Source organism: Oryctolagus cuniculus, chromosome 4 (genome assembly GCF_964237555.1).
Source record: "Oryctolagus cuniculus chromosome 4, mOryCun1.1, whole genome shotgun sequence".
NCBI classification, from domain to species: domain Eukaryota; kingdom Metazoa; phylum Chordata; class Mammalia; order Lagomorpha; family Leporidae; genus Oryctolagus; species Oryctolagus cuniculus.
Window position 1 is genome coordinate 124,680,943 of NC_091435.1, and position 20,379 is coordinate 124,701,321.

Below are 20,379 nucleotides of genomic sequence, written 5' to 3' on the forward strand. Positions count from 1 at the left end.
AGCTGAATGGCAGCTAGGACTCAAGGCTGCTGCTTTTTTTTTTTTTTTTTTACTAAGTGATAAAGTTTTCCAGCGCAAGGAATCATTTTCAAAGGAGATGAATTTCCATTAGAATTGTTATGGCTATTATACTGAAATTCTTCAAAAAGCTTACCGAAAATGCATATTTTGAAAATCTATACTTGGATCTCAAAATTGTTTTGCACAGAAATAAACTCATCCTAACTCGCTGCAATAAATCAGAGCAGGATCTAGTCCGAGGCACTACCAAGTCCACGACAGCAGCTTGAAACTGGCCCCGATCAGAGCAACATGAACTCTGCTGAAATTGAAACAAGAACAAATATCAGATTGACGGTGAAGTTTAGGTGGAAGAAAGGTGAAACCACTAATGCTTTTTTTTTTCTCAAGAAAGTAGTTAAAATCTTAGAAATCGTATTTCCAAAAAGATAAAAAGTGTTCACAATATTTTAAAAAAGAACATAGTCCATTCAGGTTTATCCCTTGTCCTGACTACATCATGGCGGGGATCTCTGAAGACACCGTGTCCAGAGGCTGCCAGTGACAGTCCATTAGTGCGTCATACAGTTCCTCACTCTGCTCCATGAACTCCTTGTTGGCCTCTGTCACATCCAGCTGTGGCATGGGGTCTTCCAGTGCATCATCTCCGACTTCTTCATATGTCTGCATGGTGCTCTGGGTGTAGCCATACTGGGGGTAACTGTAGCTGTAGCTGCCCGTGTTCTGGTCATAGCCCCACTGGGCATAGTAGTTCTGGTACTGCTGATAATACTGGTTGTAGCTGTAACTGTACATCTGGCTATATTCCACTGGTTTTACACGGCTCGCTTTGGGGATGGCCACGCTCAGCCGCATAGGTTTAGACCCCAGTCCTACTGCTCCCTGGCACTCTGTCAGGGCTCGCTTCTGTTCAAGTTCATCTGTGAATTTCACGAATCCGTAACCTTTAGACACGCCCGTCTGGTCTAAAACCACCTTGCCTCCTCGACAAGAGGGGTAGACTTTAACGAAGAATTCGTACAGCATGCCCTCATCCACGTCTGCAGTCAAGTCCCCCACGAAAAGGGAGTATTCAGGACTGTTATCTGGTTGTTTCCCATAAGTGGCATAGTTCAATTTAAAACGTTTTGCCTTGGCCAAAACATCTCCCCCTTTCTAAGCCTCAGCTTTTTCTCCTGTATAAAATGAAGGGGTTGCACGGATGACCGCTAAGGGCACTGCCAGCTCCATGGTTCTATGAGCTCAGGTGTGCCAGCTGGTACAGCTGTAAGCTAAGTGAAGGCGTGGCTCCTGGAAGGGGTTTTCCATTAATTCTATGCAAACACTTCTCTGCTGTAGCCAAATCTGCGAACTCTACAAAGCAGTAGCCCGCTGGAATCCCAGTGAGGCGGTTGCGGATAATTTTGACGCTCATCACGGTCTCCCCCATGGTGGCGAAGGCTCTGGAGATGAAGTTCTCATCCATGTAGGGCTCCAGGTCTCCCATCCATAGGCTGGCGGCCATGGCCACGCCAGAGGAGCGACTTCGAGGGCCTCACAGGCCCTCGCGGGCGCCGCTCGGCACTGGAGTGACCGCTCCAGAGCTGGAGACTCCGATGCCTTCTTTTTTTTTTTTTTTTTTTTTTTTTTTTTTTTTTTTTATCTTTTATTTAATGAATATAAATTTCCAAAGTACGACTCATGGGTTACAATGGCTTTCCCCCCCATACCGTCCCTCCCACCCACAACCCTCCCCTTTCCCACTCCCTCTCCCCTTCCATTCACATCAAGATTCATTTTCGATTATCTTAATATACAGAAGATCAGCTTAGTATACCTTAAGTAAGGATTTCAACAGTTTGTTCCCACACAGAAACATTAAGTGAAAAGTAATAGATGATTTTTTTTAAAATCATGATGAAATCAGATCAGACCTATTGTCATGTTTAATCCCAGTGAGAGTCAAGTTGGGAATTGATAATTTCTTGAAACCACTAATGCTTTATGAAAAGTTTATGGGAACAGTGCCCCAAAGAAATGAACAGTTTAGGGGTTGACATTGTAGTACAGTGGGATAAGCTACTGCTTCTGATGCCAGCACCCCAATTCAGAGGCCTGGTTTTAGTCTCAGTTACTCTGCTTCTGATTCAGCACTTTGAAAAGCAGCAGCTGATGGCCAAATTATTCTGGTCCCTGCTACCCATTTGGGAGACACAGATGGAGTTCTGGGCACATGGCTTCAGGCTGGCCCAGCTCCACTCATGGAAGCCATTTGAGGAGTAAGCAAGAAGATACCACTCTATCTCACAGTCTTTCTTTCAAATAAATAAAATTTTAAACAGAAAGAAATCAGGGCCAGCACTGTGGCACAGTGAGTTAAAACCCAACCTGCAGCACAGGCATCCCATTTGGGCACCAGTTCAAGTCTTGGCTGCTCCACTTCCAATCCAGCTCCCTACTGATGCTCCTGGGAAAGCAGTGAAGGGTGGCCTAAGTCCTGCACCCACATGGGAGACCCAGAAGAAGCTCCTGGCTTCAGATCGGTTCAGCTCCAGTCATTTCTGCCATTTGGGGAGTGAACCAGTTGATGGAAGTTCTCTCTCTGTGTGTCTCTACCTCCTTCTGTAATTCTTTCAAATAAATAAAATAAATATGTTTTAAAAGCAAAGAAATCACCAGTTTACAACTGGATAACTTGTTTTAAGAAGGAACAAAATGATGCTGAAGATTAAGCCCACAGTGGCAGACCATCCACATCGATTTGCAAGAAAAAAATAATCTTATTTGTACATTAATTGAACAGGAACAACAGTCAACATCCTAGTCATCTCAATTAGCTCAGCTTGCACAAACATGACTGAAAAATTAAAGTAGAGCAAACTCTGTTCCATTGCTGCCAAAACTGTTGTGTCCAGATCAGCCACAGACAGCAGCAGAGCTTTCAAGTGGAAAATTTAAACAAGTGAGATTAAAATTCTGAAACATTTCTCCCAAGGATTAAACAGGAAACAAAATGTGGCTATATCAGTATGATCCTGAAGACAAAGTACAATCAAAGCAATGGCTACTAAGAGGTGGAAGTGATCAGTGAAAGCAAAAGCTGACTGATTGAAAGCATAAGCTTTTGGGAATGCTCAAGGAATTTTGCTTGTTAACTTTCTGGGTGTCTAAAGAACAATAACACGTGCTTATTATAAGGGCATTTTGAGAAATTTAGCCAAAGTGTTAGCAGAAAAATGACCAGGAAAGCTTCACCCAAGAGTCTCCTGCATCACAAGGATGTTCTACTCACTGCTCTTATCAACCAAGGACATTTTTGCAAGAATTTCAATGGGAAATCATTAGGCATCTACCTTACAGTCCTGATGTGACTCCTTCTGACTTTTTTGTGATTCTTAGTCTTAAAATTTCTCTAAGAATGGTACATATTTTTCTTCAGTATATACTACAGAGAAGACCACAATGACATGGTTAAATTCCCAGCACCCTGAAGACTCAACAGCAGGTACTCAACAGCAGGTATCATCACTTACAAAAGTGTTCAACACTTTATAGAGCTCATGTTGAGAAATAAAGTCTATATTTTCTTATTTTTATCATTTAATTCCATTTTCCATGAACCTTTTGAAGTCCCATTATATTCATTGTTGTTGTTGTTGTTGTTGTTGTTCGTTATTTAATGAGCTTCCCCTCCGAAATCAGAACACCAGTTTGTGAGGGTAAACTCCATTCGTTAGAGCAAAGACAGACCGCAGGTATCCCTGGAGCTGCGGCACAGCCTTGATCTTCGGCAGTATTTGCGAATCCACAGCTTTCTGATCAACCTTGCGCTGCTCTGTTATCTCGTATTTCTCCTTCTCGGTGTCGAAGATCTCGCCTTCCTGGTGTCTGGGCTTCTGCAGCTTCTTCTTCTTGAAATAAGCATCGGTGAGATGCTTCGGGATTTTCACACCGCTGATGTCAATTTTTGTGGAGGTGGCGATGACAAATTTCTGATGTGTTCTACGCAGGGGAACCCGATTCAGGGAAAGAGGCCCAGTCACAAGCAGCAAACCACTGCTCATCTGCTTCAGGAAAACTACCCTCTTGCCCCTGTGGTGCCCCGTGAGGATGATGAGGATGGTCCCAGGGGTGATGCTGGCCCGCAGCTTCCTCACGTGCTGACTGAAGGGCTTTTTGCCGTGGCTCAACAGCTTCCGAGGGACATCTTCGGTGGGATAGTACCGCGGCATTTTGCGAAGCTTGACCACCCTGGTGCCACCATTCTTGTCGCCACCAACTGGTTTCGTGACGGTAGCCAGCACCTTCTCCCTCTTCTTCTTCCTTTCAATCCTGGACTTGGGAGCCGCGTACTTTCTCTTGTATAGGGCCTTCCTGGAGTACATGGCGGAGCAGCAGTATCTGCCAATCCCTCTCACCAGGACGGGGTTTCGGCTGCAGTGGGGCTTCCCTTTCTTGGGCTTCTTCTCTGTGAGGGTCTTCTTCTTCGCCTTGCCGCGGGCATGATCGGCTTTCTTGGCTGGAGATTTCTTGGTAGCATCCGGCTTTGCAGCGGGAGCTTTTTCACCCGCCATCTTGCAAGACGGGAAAGAGCCCATTATATTCTTTTGATATAGCATCTCAGGCCCCACCTCAGAGTATGATGCAGTATGTCTGGGCTGAATTCATAGAACCTGTATTTCTTTAAAAAGATTTATTTATTAATTTACAGAGCGAGAGAGAGAGATGCTTTCATCCACTTGTCCACTCCAAAAATGATCAAGGAAGCTAGGGCTGTTCACTCCCCAAAACCAGAAGCCAGGAACTCCATACTAGTCTCCTGTTTCCTACATGGGTTGCAGGAATCCAAGCATTTGGGCTATCTTCTGCTGCTTTCACAGCTGTACCAGCAGGAAGCTGGATCAGAAGCAGCAGACAGGAATTGAACTGGCATATTGAAGACACCAATGGATGCTGGTGCCACAACCAGCAGCTTAACCCATTGCACCACAAAATAAGCCCTAGAATCTTCATTTAAACCCTAGCAAGTGCTTTAGGAACTACCGCATTTGAGAGCCACTGCTCTAGACCAGTAGTTCTAAAACTTCAGAGTACATGCATATGAACCTCTTGGTCACTAATTAAATAAGCAACATTCTGGATGCATCCCAAGATATTCTGATTCTGAGTCTTGCTATGTACCCAGGAATTTCTATTTTCAACAAGCAACCCATGCAATCATCTCACTGAGAATCCAAGGGCTGCCCTCAAAACACTGATGCACAACACCCCCTTCACCATCTTCTTTGCCCTGTGACAACAAGCTAATGACAAACTGCACTGCATGGGAACCTTTTATTCAAAAGTAGAGAAGTAAAAGATTTAACATTAACATTTGTCTAATGTATACCATGGTAGATATCTACCTTGATGATTCTTTTTCATGGGCTCCAGAAGGGCCTGTCAAAAGGCCAAACACATGGGGCCTGTTCTGTGGGCCACTGACCTCCAGGATTGCACTGTCACTCTAGGAAGATGAATGTGGATTGAGTTGGAAGGGAAAGAATATAGCTGAAAAAGGAGGCCAAGTTTAGGGCACCTTTTCAGGCACTGCTTAGGAGGACAACAGAAGATTATAGGCAGAAGATTAAGAGCAAGATTTGCAGAGAACAGCAGAAGTAGAACACAAAATATGAGTGTGGATACTGGATGTGAAAAGAGCAAAACTACTGTGTATTCAGTCTATGTGTGTGCCAAGTGGCAAACAAGTGGAGAGGTTGATTAAAAAAAGGTGAATGACAAGAGTAAACTAGGGTACAGAGACTGTTGGCGTTTGTGAATTTAGCAGTTGAACTTTCCACCAGTTAATGCGATTTTGTGAGACATGACTTTGGATCTTTAACTCAAGGCAGGTGGATCACTTTGCTGCTGAGTAAGCCTGGTTTCCAGCAGGCAGACACGTGACAATGTAAGCGTGAGGTTCCTGCTCACTGCTTTTATGGTAAATATTCACGTGAGGAAATAAAAAACTAGAAAATCAATATTTAGTGGTGCTGACATACATAAAAAGAAAGAGACAAGGTCAAAGATAGTAAAGTTTACATTTCTCCATGGATGTTAGGAAACTCTAGTATATTTGACTTCTCATGCAAGTGTGGATTTCATGATATTGCTTTATGAGAGAAGTAATAAGTCTATTTAATGTTGCTCAATCTTCTCTGTACTTGGATCCATGTAGCTAAATGCAACAGCAGCAGATCACACGACCATACTGATCCTTCTCACTTTGAATTCATGACATGGATCTCATGGGTGCTTAGCAGTGCCCAGATGTCCTACTCTGTTGCCCTAGCCTTTCATTCTCCCACTCTTTACACCTTGTCTACTCTCTTCAGACCTTCAGAACCCAGCCCATCCCCCCTCTTGGCATAGACCTTGCTTCCTATTTCTCTGAGAAATGGAAGGCATGGGAGCTCCTTCTCATCCTGCTTGGAAACAGGTTCCCCTTTCCCCTCCCTATCCCCTACTATCCATGAACTGCCCTGCTCCTAGTTAGGGTTGACCCCTCCACTTACATTCTGGATCTCTTGGATATTTACGGAAATTTCTCTTGAAGTTCTTCGTTTTCCTCCCTATGCTGTCAATTCCCCCTTCTCTACAGGATCTGTCCCATCAGCACAGGTAGGCACACATACACATTAGCCAGAGTTGATACACTATCCTCCTTCAAGTGTGTTCCGCGTCTGCCTTCTGGTCCATCTCTCCCTGCCCTTGTTTGATTCCTATCTCACTGGCCATTCTGCCTCATTTTCCTTACTGGTTTCTACTCTCCACAATCCCTGGCTGTGACCTTGGGGCTCTTCTCTTTGTCCCCACTCATTCTCAGTTTTCTATCCATCCTCTATGGATGGATATCATCCATTGAGGTGATACTATCTATGAGCTGACACTTCCCTAGTTTCCAGTCTCTCCCCTAAACTTCAGAAGCACATGTTTGACATACCTGCTTGGAAGTCTAATGGTCATTCCCAGTTTCATAATTCCAAACAGATGTGCTCTTCCTCCCAATTCTACTCCCACCCCCAGCCCCTGCCCAGTCTTCCTTTCTCAGGAAAAAGCAATGGTGCTCTCCCACCATCTCAGCTGCAAGTCCTGCAGTCATCTGTGACGCCCCTCTCTCGCTCGTGCTTCATATCCCATCTGTCAACAAGTCCTCCCAGCTCTTTCTTCAAGAGAGATCCGGAGTCTGACACTCCTCCTGCCCACTGTGCCTTCACCTGGATTGCAGCAGGATCTCTCTTTGCTTTTGCCCTTGCCAGTCCAGTCCTTGTCTGATTCTTAGCTCAACATAAAAAAAGCATTCTCAACTCATACCTTCCCACCTGGCTATAAAAGAAGCAAGAATCCTCAGACTGGCCCTCAAGGCCCTACACAATTCGTCCTCCCCGCAACAGTTTCTTTCTACCTACCCTCTCCCTCCAACCTCACCTGCCTCCTTTCTGGTTCTTCAATTTGTCAGGCACACTCCTGTCCTAGGCTCTGTCCTGTCCCTCCTCCCCTGCCCCAATCTCTGCATGGCTTGTTCCCTTCCTTCTTTGTGTTATAATCAGAAAATATCTGAGGCTGAATACTGCATAAAGAAAAGTTTCATGCTCTCAGTTTTGGAGGCTTGTTTTATGACTATTGTGATCTTGAATATGGTGATTTTTTTTCACTCTTTGTCACCCACATAAGCTCCTTTGTTCATTCCTGTCTATGCCCAAAATTCCCCCTAAGACAATGCCTGGCAGATTTTAGGGCAGAGTTATTATTTTTTGAATGGATGAAAGAGTTGAACCTTGAGATGCCATACTTGTGCAAAGTATGGGGTAGCCTTTCGAAGAGATGACTCTCCAAGGTGTAATAACCCACAAGGCCTTTTAGCTAAAGGAAGGAAATTCATGAAGGGAAGGAAGGAGAAAAGGAAAGAAAGCTTTTTTCCTAGTTTCTGTTTCTCTGAAAATTTAATACCTTTATTTCATGATGGTGACTAAAGCATTTCAGTATTTATTGATAAGTGTACGACCTTTATTCTTCCCAAATAGTTTATAAAACCTTAACAATAGGCCGGCGCCCCGGCTCACTAGGCTAATACTCCACCTTGCGGCGCCGGCACACCGGGTTCTAGTCCCGGTCAGGGCGCCGGATTCTGTCCCGGTTGCCCCTCTTCCAGGCCAGCTCTCTGCTGTGGCCAGGGAGTGCAGTGGAGGATGGCCCAAGTACTTGGGCCCTGCACCCCATGGGAGACCAGGAGAAGTACCTGGCTCCTGCCATCGGATCAGCGCGGTGCACCGGCTGCAGCGCGCCGGCCGCGGCGGCCATTGGAGGGTGAAGCAACGGCAAAAGGAAGACCTTTCTCTCTGTCTCTCTCTCTCACTGTCCACTCTGCCTGTCAAAAAAAAAAAAAAAAAAAAACCTTAACAATAGATTTTCTTTTTTTAACTTTTATTTAATGAATATATGTTTCCAAAGTACAGCTTATGGAGTGCAATGGCTTCCCACCCCCCCATAACTTCCCTCCTACCCGCAACCCTCCCCTTTCCCACTCCCTCTCCCCTTCCATTCACATCAAGATTCATTTTCAATTCTCTTTATATACAGAAGATCAGTTTAGCATATATTAAGTAAAGATTTCAACAGTTTGCTCCCACACAGAAACATAAAGTGAAAAATACTGTTTGAGTACTAGTTATAGCATTAAATCTCAATGTACAGCACATTAAGGACAAAGATCCTACATGAGGAGTAAGTGCACAGTGACTCCTGTTGTTGACTTAACAATTTGACACTCTTGTTTATGGCATCAGTAATCACCCTAGGCTCTTGTCATGAGCTGCCAAGGCTATGGAAGCCTTTTGAGTTCACCGACTCTGATCATATTTAGACAAGGTCATAGTCAAAGTGGAAGTTCTCTCCTCCCTTCGGAGAAAGGTACTTCCTTCTTTGATGACCTGTTCTTTCCACTGGGATCTCATTCGCGGAGATCTTTCATTCACTTTTTTTTTTTCCCCCAGAGTATCTTGGCTTTCCATGCCTGAAATACTCTCATGGACTTTTCAGCTGGATCTGCATGCCTTAAGGGCTGATTCTGAGGTCAGTCATTTTAGTTTTTATCTGAAAGTATTGTTTTCAATCCAGATTTTTTCTTCTTATTAAATACAATCTTTCCCAAATCTTACTGAATTGTAAGTTAAAAATTTTCTAAAAGTTGGTATATGTTTCCATCAACTTTTTTTTTTTTTTTTTGACAGGCAGAGTGGACAGTGAGAGAGAGAGACAGAGAGAAAGGTCTTCCTTTGCCGTTGGTTCACCCTCCAATGGCCGCCGCGGCTGGTGCGCTGCGGCCGGCGCACTGCGCTGATCTGATGGCAGGAGCCAGGTACTTCTCCTGGTCTCCCATGGGGTGCAGGGCCCAAGCACTTGGGCCATCCTCCACTGCACTCCTGGGCCATAGCAAAGAGCTGGCCTGGAAGAGGGGCAACCGGGACAGAATCCGGTGCCCCGCCGGTGTGCCGGCGCCGCAAGGCGGAGGATTAGCCTATTGAGCCAATAGATTTTCTTTTTTACATTCACATTTCCAGGTGAAATTTTTGTACACTTAGGGAAAACACTGGTCTCACTTTGAAATGGAAAAATCGGCCTTGCATTTCTACTTCCTGGGCAATTCACAAAAGAGGGAAAATAATTTGATGCCTTCACCCAACATGGACTTCTATGTGTGAATCAGTTGCAGAAGTCCATGGCCATGCTCCTGCCCTCTTAGTCAAGCCTATGCTCCAGAAGCACTGCTGGGAAGCTGTTTATTTTTCCAACAAGAAAGGCATTGGCTTCCTTGCACAAAAGCATCTGGCCAGCGGCAAGACAGCTGATCTAAAGGTTTAGCCCTCCTGGACTTTGAAATCCAAAAATTACAACTTAATATTTCCCTGTTGAGAGGCAAATTAATATTTATCACAAATCAGAATAACTTTATCTTCCTGTGTAACTTCACTTGCATATTTTTGCCATCGAGATAAAGCAAATTTACCTTTGCATTTAACCAGTGGAGGTGTGTATTTGGATGAGGGAAAGGATTAGGAAGTAAACTAACTCCATTGTAAGTAACTACTGTTTACTATTAACTTCTAAGGGATATTAGTGACAGGGTTCTACATGCTGTAACCTACAGCTTATTACTAGGCTTTTAGTTAAAAGTCATTTTCTCCCCTCCTTTTTTCTTTATTTTTTCTGTGGCATTGTAAGTAAATAGCTATGATCTAATATTTGGATATGTGACATTTCCCTCCTTTCCCTTCTCTCTTTCCTGTAAATTGCTTTTTATTCATGTCTTATGTTCCATCCTAGGAACAAGTTCTTGTTTAAGAAGTCATTGTAAGAAATAAGTCTTTGTCTTGGTAAAGAATCCATCTATGAAATAACCTAAAAAGGTGTATGGTGGTCATAAGCTTCCAAGATTTGGGCAGGAGATTTGCTGCTGAAGTCTTCAGAATAGTTTTTGATAGCTAATTTCTCTGTAAATGTATAAGTCTATAAATCAGTCAATGATTAGGGAAAACATGATATCATCTTATTTGGACTGACCTATTTCACTAAGTAAAATGGTTTCCAATTGCATTCATTTTGTTGCAAAAGACAGGATTTCATTCTTTTTTACAGCTGAGTAATATTCCACAGTGTATATATACACCACATTTTCTTTATCCAATCATCTATTGATGGACATCTGGGTTGATTCCTTAACTATTGTGAATTGAGCTGCAATAAACATGGAGGTACAGATAACTCTTTCATATGCTGATTTCATTTCATTTCGGTAAATGTAATGTATATTAGCAAAATTGACCTTTTGAGATTTGATTATTGTTTACAGCCCTTGTCTCTGTTGCTGAGGAACTGTTTTTTTTTTTTTCTTACTATTTGTTGAGTTCTTCACTTAGTGGAGAGTTAGGCTTATGATTATAAACTGAAAATATGTCATTGTAAAAATTTAAAAAAAGAATAAGAAAGGAAGGAGAAGGGAGGGTGGGAGCATGGGAGGAAGGAAGGGTGGGAAGTATCACTATGCTCCTAAATCTGTAAGTATGGAATACGTGAAATTTGTTGTTTATATGGATCTTAAAATTATAAAAAAGTAGTTAATGAAGACCTGATAAAGTTTGAACAGTTCTTTAAGTGATTTGCTGACCTGAACTTTAAACAGTTCACTAGGATTGTCAACATAAAAAAATCAAACAAGGAGGAAAACAAATTTGTGTGATTAAGTGTTGCTATTGCTGTTCTCAATATATTTGTTGCATAACTGTTTCTATATCACAATCTAGAGCCATAAAATAACTCAGTTCATAGATTAAAGACTTATTACCAAGTTATATGCTTTGAATATTAAGTAAATAAGGCAATTTTAATTAGTTTTACTGAAAAAATTGGCAATTTGTTGGATTAAGTCACCGGGTTCTTTTGCTGTTAAGTAAATAAAAGAACTAGAGTAAAAAAAAAAAAGTAAAATAAACTGATATTAAAAACTACCATAGGGGCCGGCATTGTGGCATAGTGGGTGAGGCCGCCACTTGCAGTGTTGGCATCCCATATGGGCTCCAGTTTGAGTCCCAGCTGCTCCACTTCTGATCCAGCTCTCTGCTGTGATCTGGGAAAGCGTGGAAGATGGCCCAAGTCCTTGGGCCCCTGCATCCATGTGGGAGACCCGGAAGAATCTCCTGGCTCAAGGATTCGGATGGACTCACCTCCAGCTGTTGCGGCCATTTGGGGAGTGAACCAGTGAATGGTGGACCTCTTTCTCTCTGTCTCTGTCTCTGTCTCTACCTCTATGTAATTCTGTCTTTTAAATAAATAAATAAATATTTAAAAAAAAAACTACTATAAGAATAAGAAAATCATAGTTAGGAATTTGAAGATTCACAAGGGTGTTTCCTAAAGTCAGAGTGCCTCTAGATTCTGTGGCTTCTTGGATTAGCTCTTACATTAAAACTCTCTTCATTAAAAGTGCTACATTACCTGTGGGGAAATAGTAAGTGGAGGAATATTTACTAAAATAGCATTTGGCAATGTGCCAATGTTTTACTCAATCTTTTATTCTTCTGCCGCTTAAGCATCTGCAAGCCATCATGAAAACTGAGAGTTGGAAAATAAGACCATTAAAAACTGTTTTTGATTATACAATGGTCTTTGGAGCCAGGCCTACAGAGGTCCATGATAAGCCATGAGATGGTTGAATATTTGTCTCTACTATGAAATATTTTTTCTGCTAAGCTTCTCCATCTTGGTTAACAGCACCAGCATGCATTCAGGCGATTCAACAAAAACTGTAGCCCTCACCCTTGTTTTGCCCTCTCCTTCACTCTTCACATCCATTCCATCCTTGGCCTTGGAGCCAAACATTTCTCTCTCCCTCTCCTGTTCCTCCCAGGCCAACTCTGTCCTGTCTAGCACAGACCACAGCAATTGGTCCCACCTCCATTCCTGCTCTTGTCCAACCCATTGTTCACACAGCAGCAGAACAATGGTCATTTTAAGACATAAATCCGTTCATGTCACATCCATGTATTGAAACATTCACATAGTAGTAAAGATGTAAAGTAAAGATGACAGATTAAACATGCATATTGAATTTTATTTCCCTCTGAAGTCTCACTAAGTGTACAGTAAAGAGGTTTTTCAAAAAGGCATAAACCACAAGAACAAGGGAAAGATAAAAGGAGACTATAATAATACAATTTTGGAGGCTCAGAGGAAATGAAAAGTGAGAAAATTGACAGAAGTTCTGAGAAAGATAAATCCTAAACTGTGGGAAACCCAAGAAACAACCTGATTTATGTGTAGTTCCTAAAAAGTTTATAAAATGGTGGTTCTAGAGTCTTTTTTTTTAAAGATTTATTTATTTTTTTTGAAAGTCAGAGTTACACAGAGAGAGAAGGAAAGGCAGAGAGAGAGGTCTTCCATCCACTGGTTCACTCCCCAAGTGGCTGCAATGGCTGGAGCTGGGTCAATCTGAAGCCAGGAGCCAGGAACTTCTACCGGCTTTCTCATGCGGGTACATGGCCCAAGGACTTGGGCCATCTTCTACTGCTTTCCCAGGCCATAGCAGAGAGCTGGATAGGAAGTGGAGCAGCTGGGACTTGAACTGGCGTACATATAGGATGCCAGCACTGAAGGTGGTGGCTTCACCCACTACGCCACAGTGCTAGCCCTGCTTCTAGATTCTAAGGAATGGTATGAACCAGGGTAGCAAGTAAACAACCTAATCTAAACTGTTTAAGAGGTACCTCCCTATTCCCTGCAGCTGGGGAACTGCTGTCTGTCCCCAAAGACCTCTCCCCCATCCCCAAATCCCAGCGAGAGCTCAGAGATCTGTTCTTTACAAAGGATAATGTAAGAGGCCCATGGACCCAGAATACCATACACAGCTGAGGCCAAAGTTACTACCCAGCAAGTAAAGAGGAAAACATGGCCTCAGTCTTGTGTTTCTTCCTAGACTATTACCCTCACAAAGACTGGAATCGCTTATTGCAGAACATGACCAGTCAAGAGGAAAGTCCTAAAGTTACTAACATCCGGGACCCTCCCACAAAAAGTACATCTAGATCACCGAACAGTAAGCTTAGATTTGACAACACCACCAACATGCTCAATTTTTGGTCATTCACCCTCAAGTATGAGGAGGCAACAAAAGATTACTAGCTACTTAAGGAAAGAATCTGATAAGAAAGGGACAAATAAAGGAAGAGGGAAATTATTTGTAAGAAACATAGAACCATATAAAGAGAAAAAGCTCATTGATAGCAACAGAATTATAAAGAAAATGAAGAGAAAGAATAATAGGATGGCATTTTTAAAAAGGAGGGGCCAACGCTGTGGTGTAGCAGGTAAGGCAACTGTCCGCATTGCCGGCATCCCCTATGGCCACTGGTTTGAGACCCGGCTGCTCCAACTTCCAATCCAGCTCCCAGCTAATGAGCCTAGAAAAGCAGCAGAGATTGACTCAAGTGCTTACACCCCCTGCACCGATGTGGGAGACCTGGAAGAAGCTCCTGGTTCCTGGCTTTGGTCTGGCCCAGCCCTTGCCATTGTGGTCATTTGGGGAGTGAACCAGCAAATGGAAGATTTCTTTCTCTCTCTCTCTTTCTCTCTCTCTCTCTCTCTCTCTGTAAACCTGCCTTTCAAATAAAATAAAACAATAGAAAAAAAGAATACTTAGAGAACAACAACAAAAAGAGTGGGTCTGAAAGTTAAAAGCAAGAGAAATGAAAAATTCAATGAAAAATTCATTAGAATTTTTGAAGATGAAATTGAAAGTATCTCCCAGAAAAATTAAATAAACCAGGAGATGCTAAACAAGAGATGAGAATCTTAGACAAGGATTTCAGGAGGCTGCACATTTCAATTATAGGACTCCTAAGAAGACAGAATAGAGAGCAAAACATTGAAAGGAGGAAATCAACAATGAAATCGTTTACATAAACTTTCAGGAAAATAGGATGTGAGTTCCTAGAATAAAAAGACCCACAGAGCACCTAGCACAATGGGCAAAAATAGATTTATGCCACAGCACATTCAACATGAAATTACAGTTCATTAGGACCAAGGAGTAATCTTCAAAGATTCCAGAGAGAAAATAAAAATCAAGTTATATACAAAGAATAAAGAAAGACAATAGTTGTGGTCAGATCAACAGCAACAATGGAAGATTAGGAACAATGGACCAAGGTAAAATGCTGAAGGGAAATGGTTTCCAGCCTAGAAATCCATATGGCCAATCTGTCATTCAAGTGGGAAGATATGAAGACAAGTTCAAAGGCTTGACTTCCCATGAATCCTTTTTTTCAGGAAATTACTGGAAGAAATGCTCTGTTGTAAGGAAGAATTAAACCACAAAGGGAGAGACATGCAATGGAGGAAACCAGTGCCACCAAGGAGTAAGATGAGGGACACCCGGCAGCCACAGGGACCAACAGACCCACAAACAAGCAGTAAGAATTCAGGAGACCTTTCTACAAGAATGTGGAATTGATTGCATGGCTGATATGAATGGATATTTTGAGGGGATATTTAGACAACTGGAGTACTGTTTGAGGTTAGGAAGAGATTTGCACGTGGGAAAGTACACTTAATTCAACAATAAGATTATTATTAATTTCAGGAAAAGTTAAAGATTGTGTAAGAAAGTAATCAAATGAGATTCTAAGTAATTTCAGCTCAGCTATGTCTTTAATAAGGCTAGTAAATATAGCTCTTGGTCTAAGAAGATAAGTCTGTAGCAGGAGGATAAGAAAGGCATACCTCAGGGCCAGCGTTGTGGTGCTAGTTCATGTTTCTCCTGCTCCACTTCTGCTCCAGCTCTCTGTAAACGGCTTGAGAAAGCTGCAAAAGATGATGCAAGTACCTGGGCCCCTGCCACCCAGAAGAAACTCCTGGGTCTTGGTTTTGGCCTGGCCCATGCCTGGCCATTGCAGCCGTTTGGCAAGTGAACCAGCAGATGGAAGAGTCTGTCTGTCTGTCTGTCTGTCTCTCTTTCTTTCTCTCTTCCTATCTCTGTAACACTGACTTTTGAATAAATAAGTGAAATCTTAAAGCATAACAAAAAAAGAAAGGTACACTTGTGCACCAGGAAAGGAGGAAGACAGATGGCTATAATACTCCAACCCATAAGCACAAGGAGATGCCAACAGATCATGTAAAACTAGGTAGCAGTTTTCTCCAGAGACAGGGAGCTTGGAAACTTCCTCCTAGTAGACCCTAGGGATTTGTTGAATCACTCAAGTACATGCACACAACTGTAACTCAACACTTTTTAAAACCCATTAAGTCCTCCAAGATTTCAATTCTGTGAATATTTCAAGAAAATTGACACCGAATAATCCATAGCTTGTATATCCTTTAATGTCATTAAGACTAAATATACTAAAAAGACATATATGTAAGCCATCATATAAATAGGACATTGGACAAATATATTCTTTCATACATTACACAGTTTTCAAAGAAGTGACTTTCATGACCTGTCAATTGTTTCTGATGGAAAAAAGCAAAACAATTCAAATGAAGGGCTTCATTTTTGATAATATGCTGTTAGTTTTATATGGCATGCCTTGTTTTGACATCATTATTTTTCTTACCATTTGAGAATCATATGGCTTCTTGCATAAAATCTAATACGTTTTAGACAGTAGTAGATCTGGGAGTATTACACATATTCTTCTTCATGATTTCTAATTGCATCATTTCAGGTATGCTAACCATGTCTCTTTCAAAATCCAACAAATGATGAGATCTTTCTCTTTTATTTGTTATTTGAATAATCTGTCCACTCTCAATACACATATAACTTGCTTGATTGAATAAAGTGTAATATCATTTTTTTTACCTTTAATAAAAGTGGAGTATTTGGAAGCCAGCCAATCATGTTTGTTCACCCCACCACTGAAATTGTACAGATACCCAAGGCCTTTGGTTGAGGCATACTGACTCTATGCATCATTTCTTTTTTCCAACCTTGGTCTTTACCAAGTCATCCCACTATATTGTAGTTCATTCCAACAATGACACATTTATTATCTATCCATTTCACAATGAGAACTTCATTATTTATATTAAATCTGTAATTAAATGAACCTCTTGCTTATTTTTTCATTCATGTTCTTGGTTTCATGGTGTCTACAGCATAGAATCCAATATATTGCAAGTGTACCAACAAGTCATAATCAGCAGGTAGATTGTTAAAGAAAAACAAAGTTTGACTGTGGATTCTCTACCACTTCAAGCACTTGTAGCATGATCATACTCCCAAGCATACAGGTCACTACTCATCACCAAAGAACCACAAGTAGCAACATGTTAGAGTTTGTCAGGCAGCAGTGAAATACATTACTACACTTTACTATGCAATATATATTGTCCCAGTGTCATATTTATAAGACCCCTATTTTCAAACATTGATAATTTGAAATATACTGTATTCCTTGAAGACAACCTAGTTCTCAAAAATACTTTCAGGAATCATATATTACATGTCAGTTATGCATATAATCTTTCTTTAAGTTAAATGTTTACTAAAAGTAATTTGCAATAAAATTTATGCCATTTTTGTAATGAATTTCAAATGCTGTAACCATTCAACTGTTACTATTCTCAAAAGAAGAGAACTTTGAAAACATAATATTTATTTTGAAGTTATTGAAGTGATGTATTTATTGCTCAATTTATGTTTCTATACATGTCCTACATTTAGGACAGTTGGGCATAATGGGTTAAAGTAATTACATCTTCGCTTATAGATTGTATGCACATAGACAATGCGTAACCATATGTAACTCTCATAACAAATCCTGCATCTGTAACTGAGATCAAGAGAGGACTAATCCCCACAATCTTATTCTTTATCTCATTATCTCCACTGTTGGCTGCCTGATACTAGTTGTACTTAGATATTTATTTGGATATTGACTTGTATATTGTCTGTCTCTCATATATAGATTCCACAGCTCTAAAATATTGCCTTTATTAATTGCTATACGAGGAGTTTTCAAAAATTTCATGGAAAATGAGTATCATTATGAAAAAACTACATATGAATTTCAAAATTGCACCAAAATAGTTATCCATTAATTCCATTTTCCATGAACTTTTGAAGTACACTTGTATATGTGATGCTATTGTATGATTCACATAATGATCTTTCAATAAATATTCTTAAATGTAAAGATAATTAAGGAATCATTTATTTATTTCATTTATTTGAAAAACAGAGAGATTGTCCATCTGCTGGTTCATTCCCTAAATGCTCACAACAGTCAGGCCAAATCCAAAAACCTGGGACTCAATCCAGGTCTCCCATACAAATGGCAGTAACCAGATACTTGAGTCATCATCTGTTGCCTTCCCAGAGTGCATCAGAAGGAAGCTGTATGAGAAGCAGAAAAGCTAGGACTTGAACCAAACATACCCATATGGGATGCAGATGCCCCAAGCCATGTCTTAACTGCAGAGCCAAACACCCACCCCAATAAATATTATTAAATGAAAGTGAACATAAGGCCCAAATGTGATAAAATGCAGTGCCATTAAAATGGGAAGGGACCTCATGTAGTTTGTGCCTACCTTCAGATCTTGTAATTGAAGGAACCAGACATCAGAAGAATGAATACCGCCTATAGTTAGCCTAGGGAAACATACCTAGGGAGCAGTTAAGTGACAAGCCAGGCTCAGGCTGTCTCACAACCAGGCCAGTACTTTTTCCATTATAAAAGCTTGCCTCAAGGTGTCTTCTTAAGATAATTATTATAATATTCCATAAGACATGACATAAAAAATAAAGAAGCCACAATCAAATTTTTCAAAGTGTCAAAAACATATCTTTCCCTTCTTCACATGCTATGTTCTATATCTGTGTCATAAGCATTAACAGAAGATTTCCTTTTTTTTAAGATTTATTTATTTATTCGAAAGTCAGAGTTACACAGAGACAGGCAGAGAGAGAGAGGTCTTCCATCCGCTGGTTCACTCCTGAAATGGCCGCAACATCCAGAACTGAGCCAATCTGAAGCCAGGAGCCAGGAACTTCTTCCAGATCTTCCACGTGGGTGCAGGGGCCCAAGGACTTGGGCCGTCTTCCACTGCTTTACCAGGCCATAGCAGAGAGCTGAATTGGAAGTGGAGCAGCTGGGACTAGAACCAGTGCCTATATGGGATGCTGGTGCTTCAGGCCAGGGTGTTAACCCATTGCACCACACCGCCAGCCCCAACAGATTTCTTATGAATCCTCTGATAGAATGCAAAGCATGCTAGTTCTTTCAAAGAAATGTGTTGCCTTTCACTCTTTCAATGCCAGGCTTACATCACAAGAAACAAGCCTAGATTAAATGTTTCTACCAGTATTAAGATGGTGGAGTAGGGAAGATGCTTACTGCTCTAGTCTAGGAGAAGAGAGTTTCTAAAAAAGTGGAGGGAGTGCAGTCTCAGGGAAGAGTTAGGGAGAAAATGGCAGAGGAAACTCCACACAAATTAGAGGGACACAGCAGACCTATCTGGAAGGTGTGGACAAGTACAACGCAGGACCCCAGCAAACGATTCCTGGACACATACAACCTACCTAAAAAACATACCCATGACCAAGACATGAAGTTGAATTAGTAATAAAGGCCTTCCCAACAAGGAAAAGCCCGGGACCAGAGGACTTCACTGCTGAACTCTACCAGACATTTAAAGAAGAACTAACTCCAATCCTTCTCAACCTATTCAAAACAATTGAAAGGGAGGAAATCCTCCCAAATTCTTTCTATGAATCCAGCATCACCTTAATTCCTAAATGTCAAAAAGATGCAACAGATAAAGAGAACTACAGACGAATTTCCCTGATGAATACAGACTCAAAAATCCTCAACAAAATGCTAGCCAATTGAATCTTACAGCACATCACCCAGACCAAGTAGGATTTATCCTTGGAATGCAGGGATGGCTCAACATTCACATATCAATCAATGTGATACATCACATTAACAAACAGAAGAACAAAAACCATATGATTATCTTGATAGATGCAGAGAAGCACTTGATAAAATACAATACCTTTTCATAATGAAAACTCTAAGCAAATTGGGTATAGAAGGAACATTTCTCAACACAATCAAGGCAATCTATGACAAACCCATGACCTCATATTGAATGAGGAAAAGTTGGAAGCATTCCTACTGAAATCCAGTACCAGACAGGGATGCCCACTCTCACCATTGCTATTCAATATAGCCCTGGAAGTTTTATCCAGAGCCATTAGACATGAAAAAGAAAATGGATCTTAGCAGGGAATGGGCCTGGGAATGGGAGAGGGAGGAGGAGAGGTGAGAGAGTAGGTGGGAGGGCGGGTATAGTGGGAAGAATCACTATATTCCTAAAGTTGTACTTATGAAATGCATGAATTTGTATTCCTTAAACAGAAGGTTTCTTTGGGGGGAAAAGAGAAACAGATTATTTGACACAGTGGTTAAGTCACCATTTAGGACATACACATCACATGTTGGAGTACATGGGCTCAAGTGCCAACTCTGCTTCCAATTCCAGCTTCCTACAAACGTACCCCTTGGGAGGTAGCAGTGATGGCTCAAGTAGTTTCGTCCTTGCCACCCACATAGGAGATCTGGGTCAAGTTCTGGGCTCCTGACTTCAACTTGGCCCAGCCTGGGCTACTGAAGTCATTTGGGGAATGAAACAGCAGATGGAAGAGCACTTGCTTTCGCGGGCGCACGTTCTCTCTCTCTCCCTTTCAAATTTATTTTTAAAAGAGAAAGTAACAGACCTGTTATCTTATCTCTACATGTTCAATAATTAACACAGTTCCTGAAATATAATTAAGCC

The 20,379-nt window shown here is 41.4% G+C and overlaps 3 protein-coding genes across 4 annotated transcripts in view; all 3 read right to left on the reverse strand.

Moving 5' to 3' along the window:
• KCNAB1 (potassium voltage-gated channel subfamily A regulatory beta subunit 1) overlaps window positions 1-20,379 on the reverse strand; it is a 454,438-nt gene that overhangs the window by 321,673 nt on the left and 112,386 nt on the right.
• LOC100338668 (tRNA selenocysteine 1-associated protein 1) lies at window positions 451-1,620 on the reverse strand. Its single transcript, XM_002716317.5, has 2 exons — window positions 1,302-1,620; window positions 451-1,153 (listed from the first exon to the last, which is right to left on the reverse strand). Exons 1-2 carry the CDS (start codon window positions 1,523-1,525, stop codon window positions 514-516), a joined length of 864 nt encoding a protein of 287 aa, XP_002716363.3. The 5' UTR covers window positions 1,526-1,620; the 3' UTR covers window positions 451-513.
• On the reverse strand, window positions 3,643-5,372 carry LOC100339407 (large ribosomal subunit protein eL6-like). Its single transcript, XM_051818726.2, has one exon. The coding sequence runs from the start codon at window positions 4,617-4,619 to the stop codon at window positions 3,699-3,701; it is 921 nt and encodes a 306-aa protein (XP_051674686.2). The 5' UTR covers window positions 4,620-5,372; the 3' UTR covers window positions 3,643-3,698.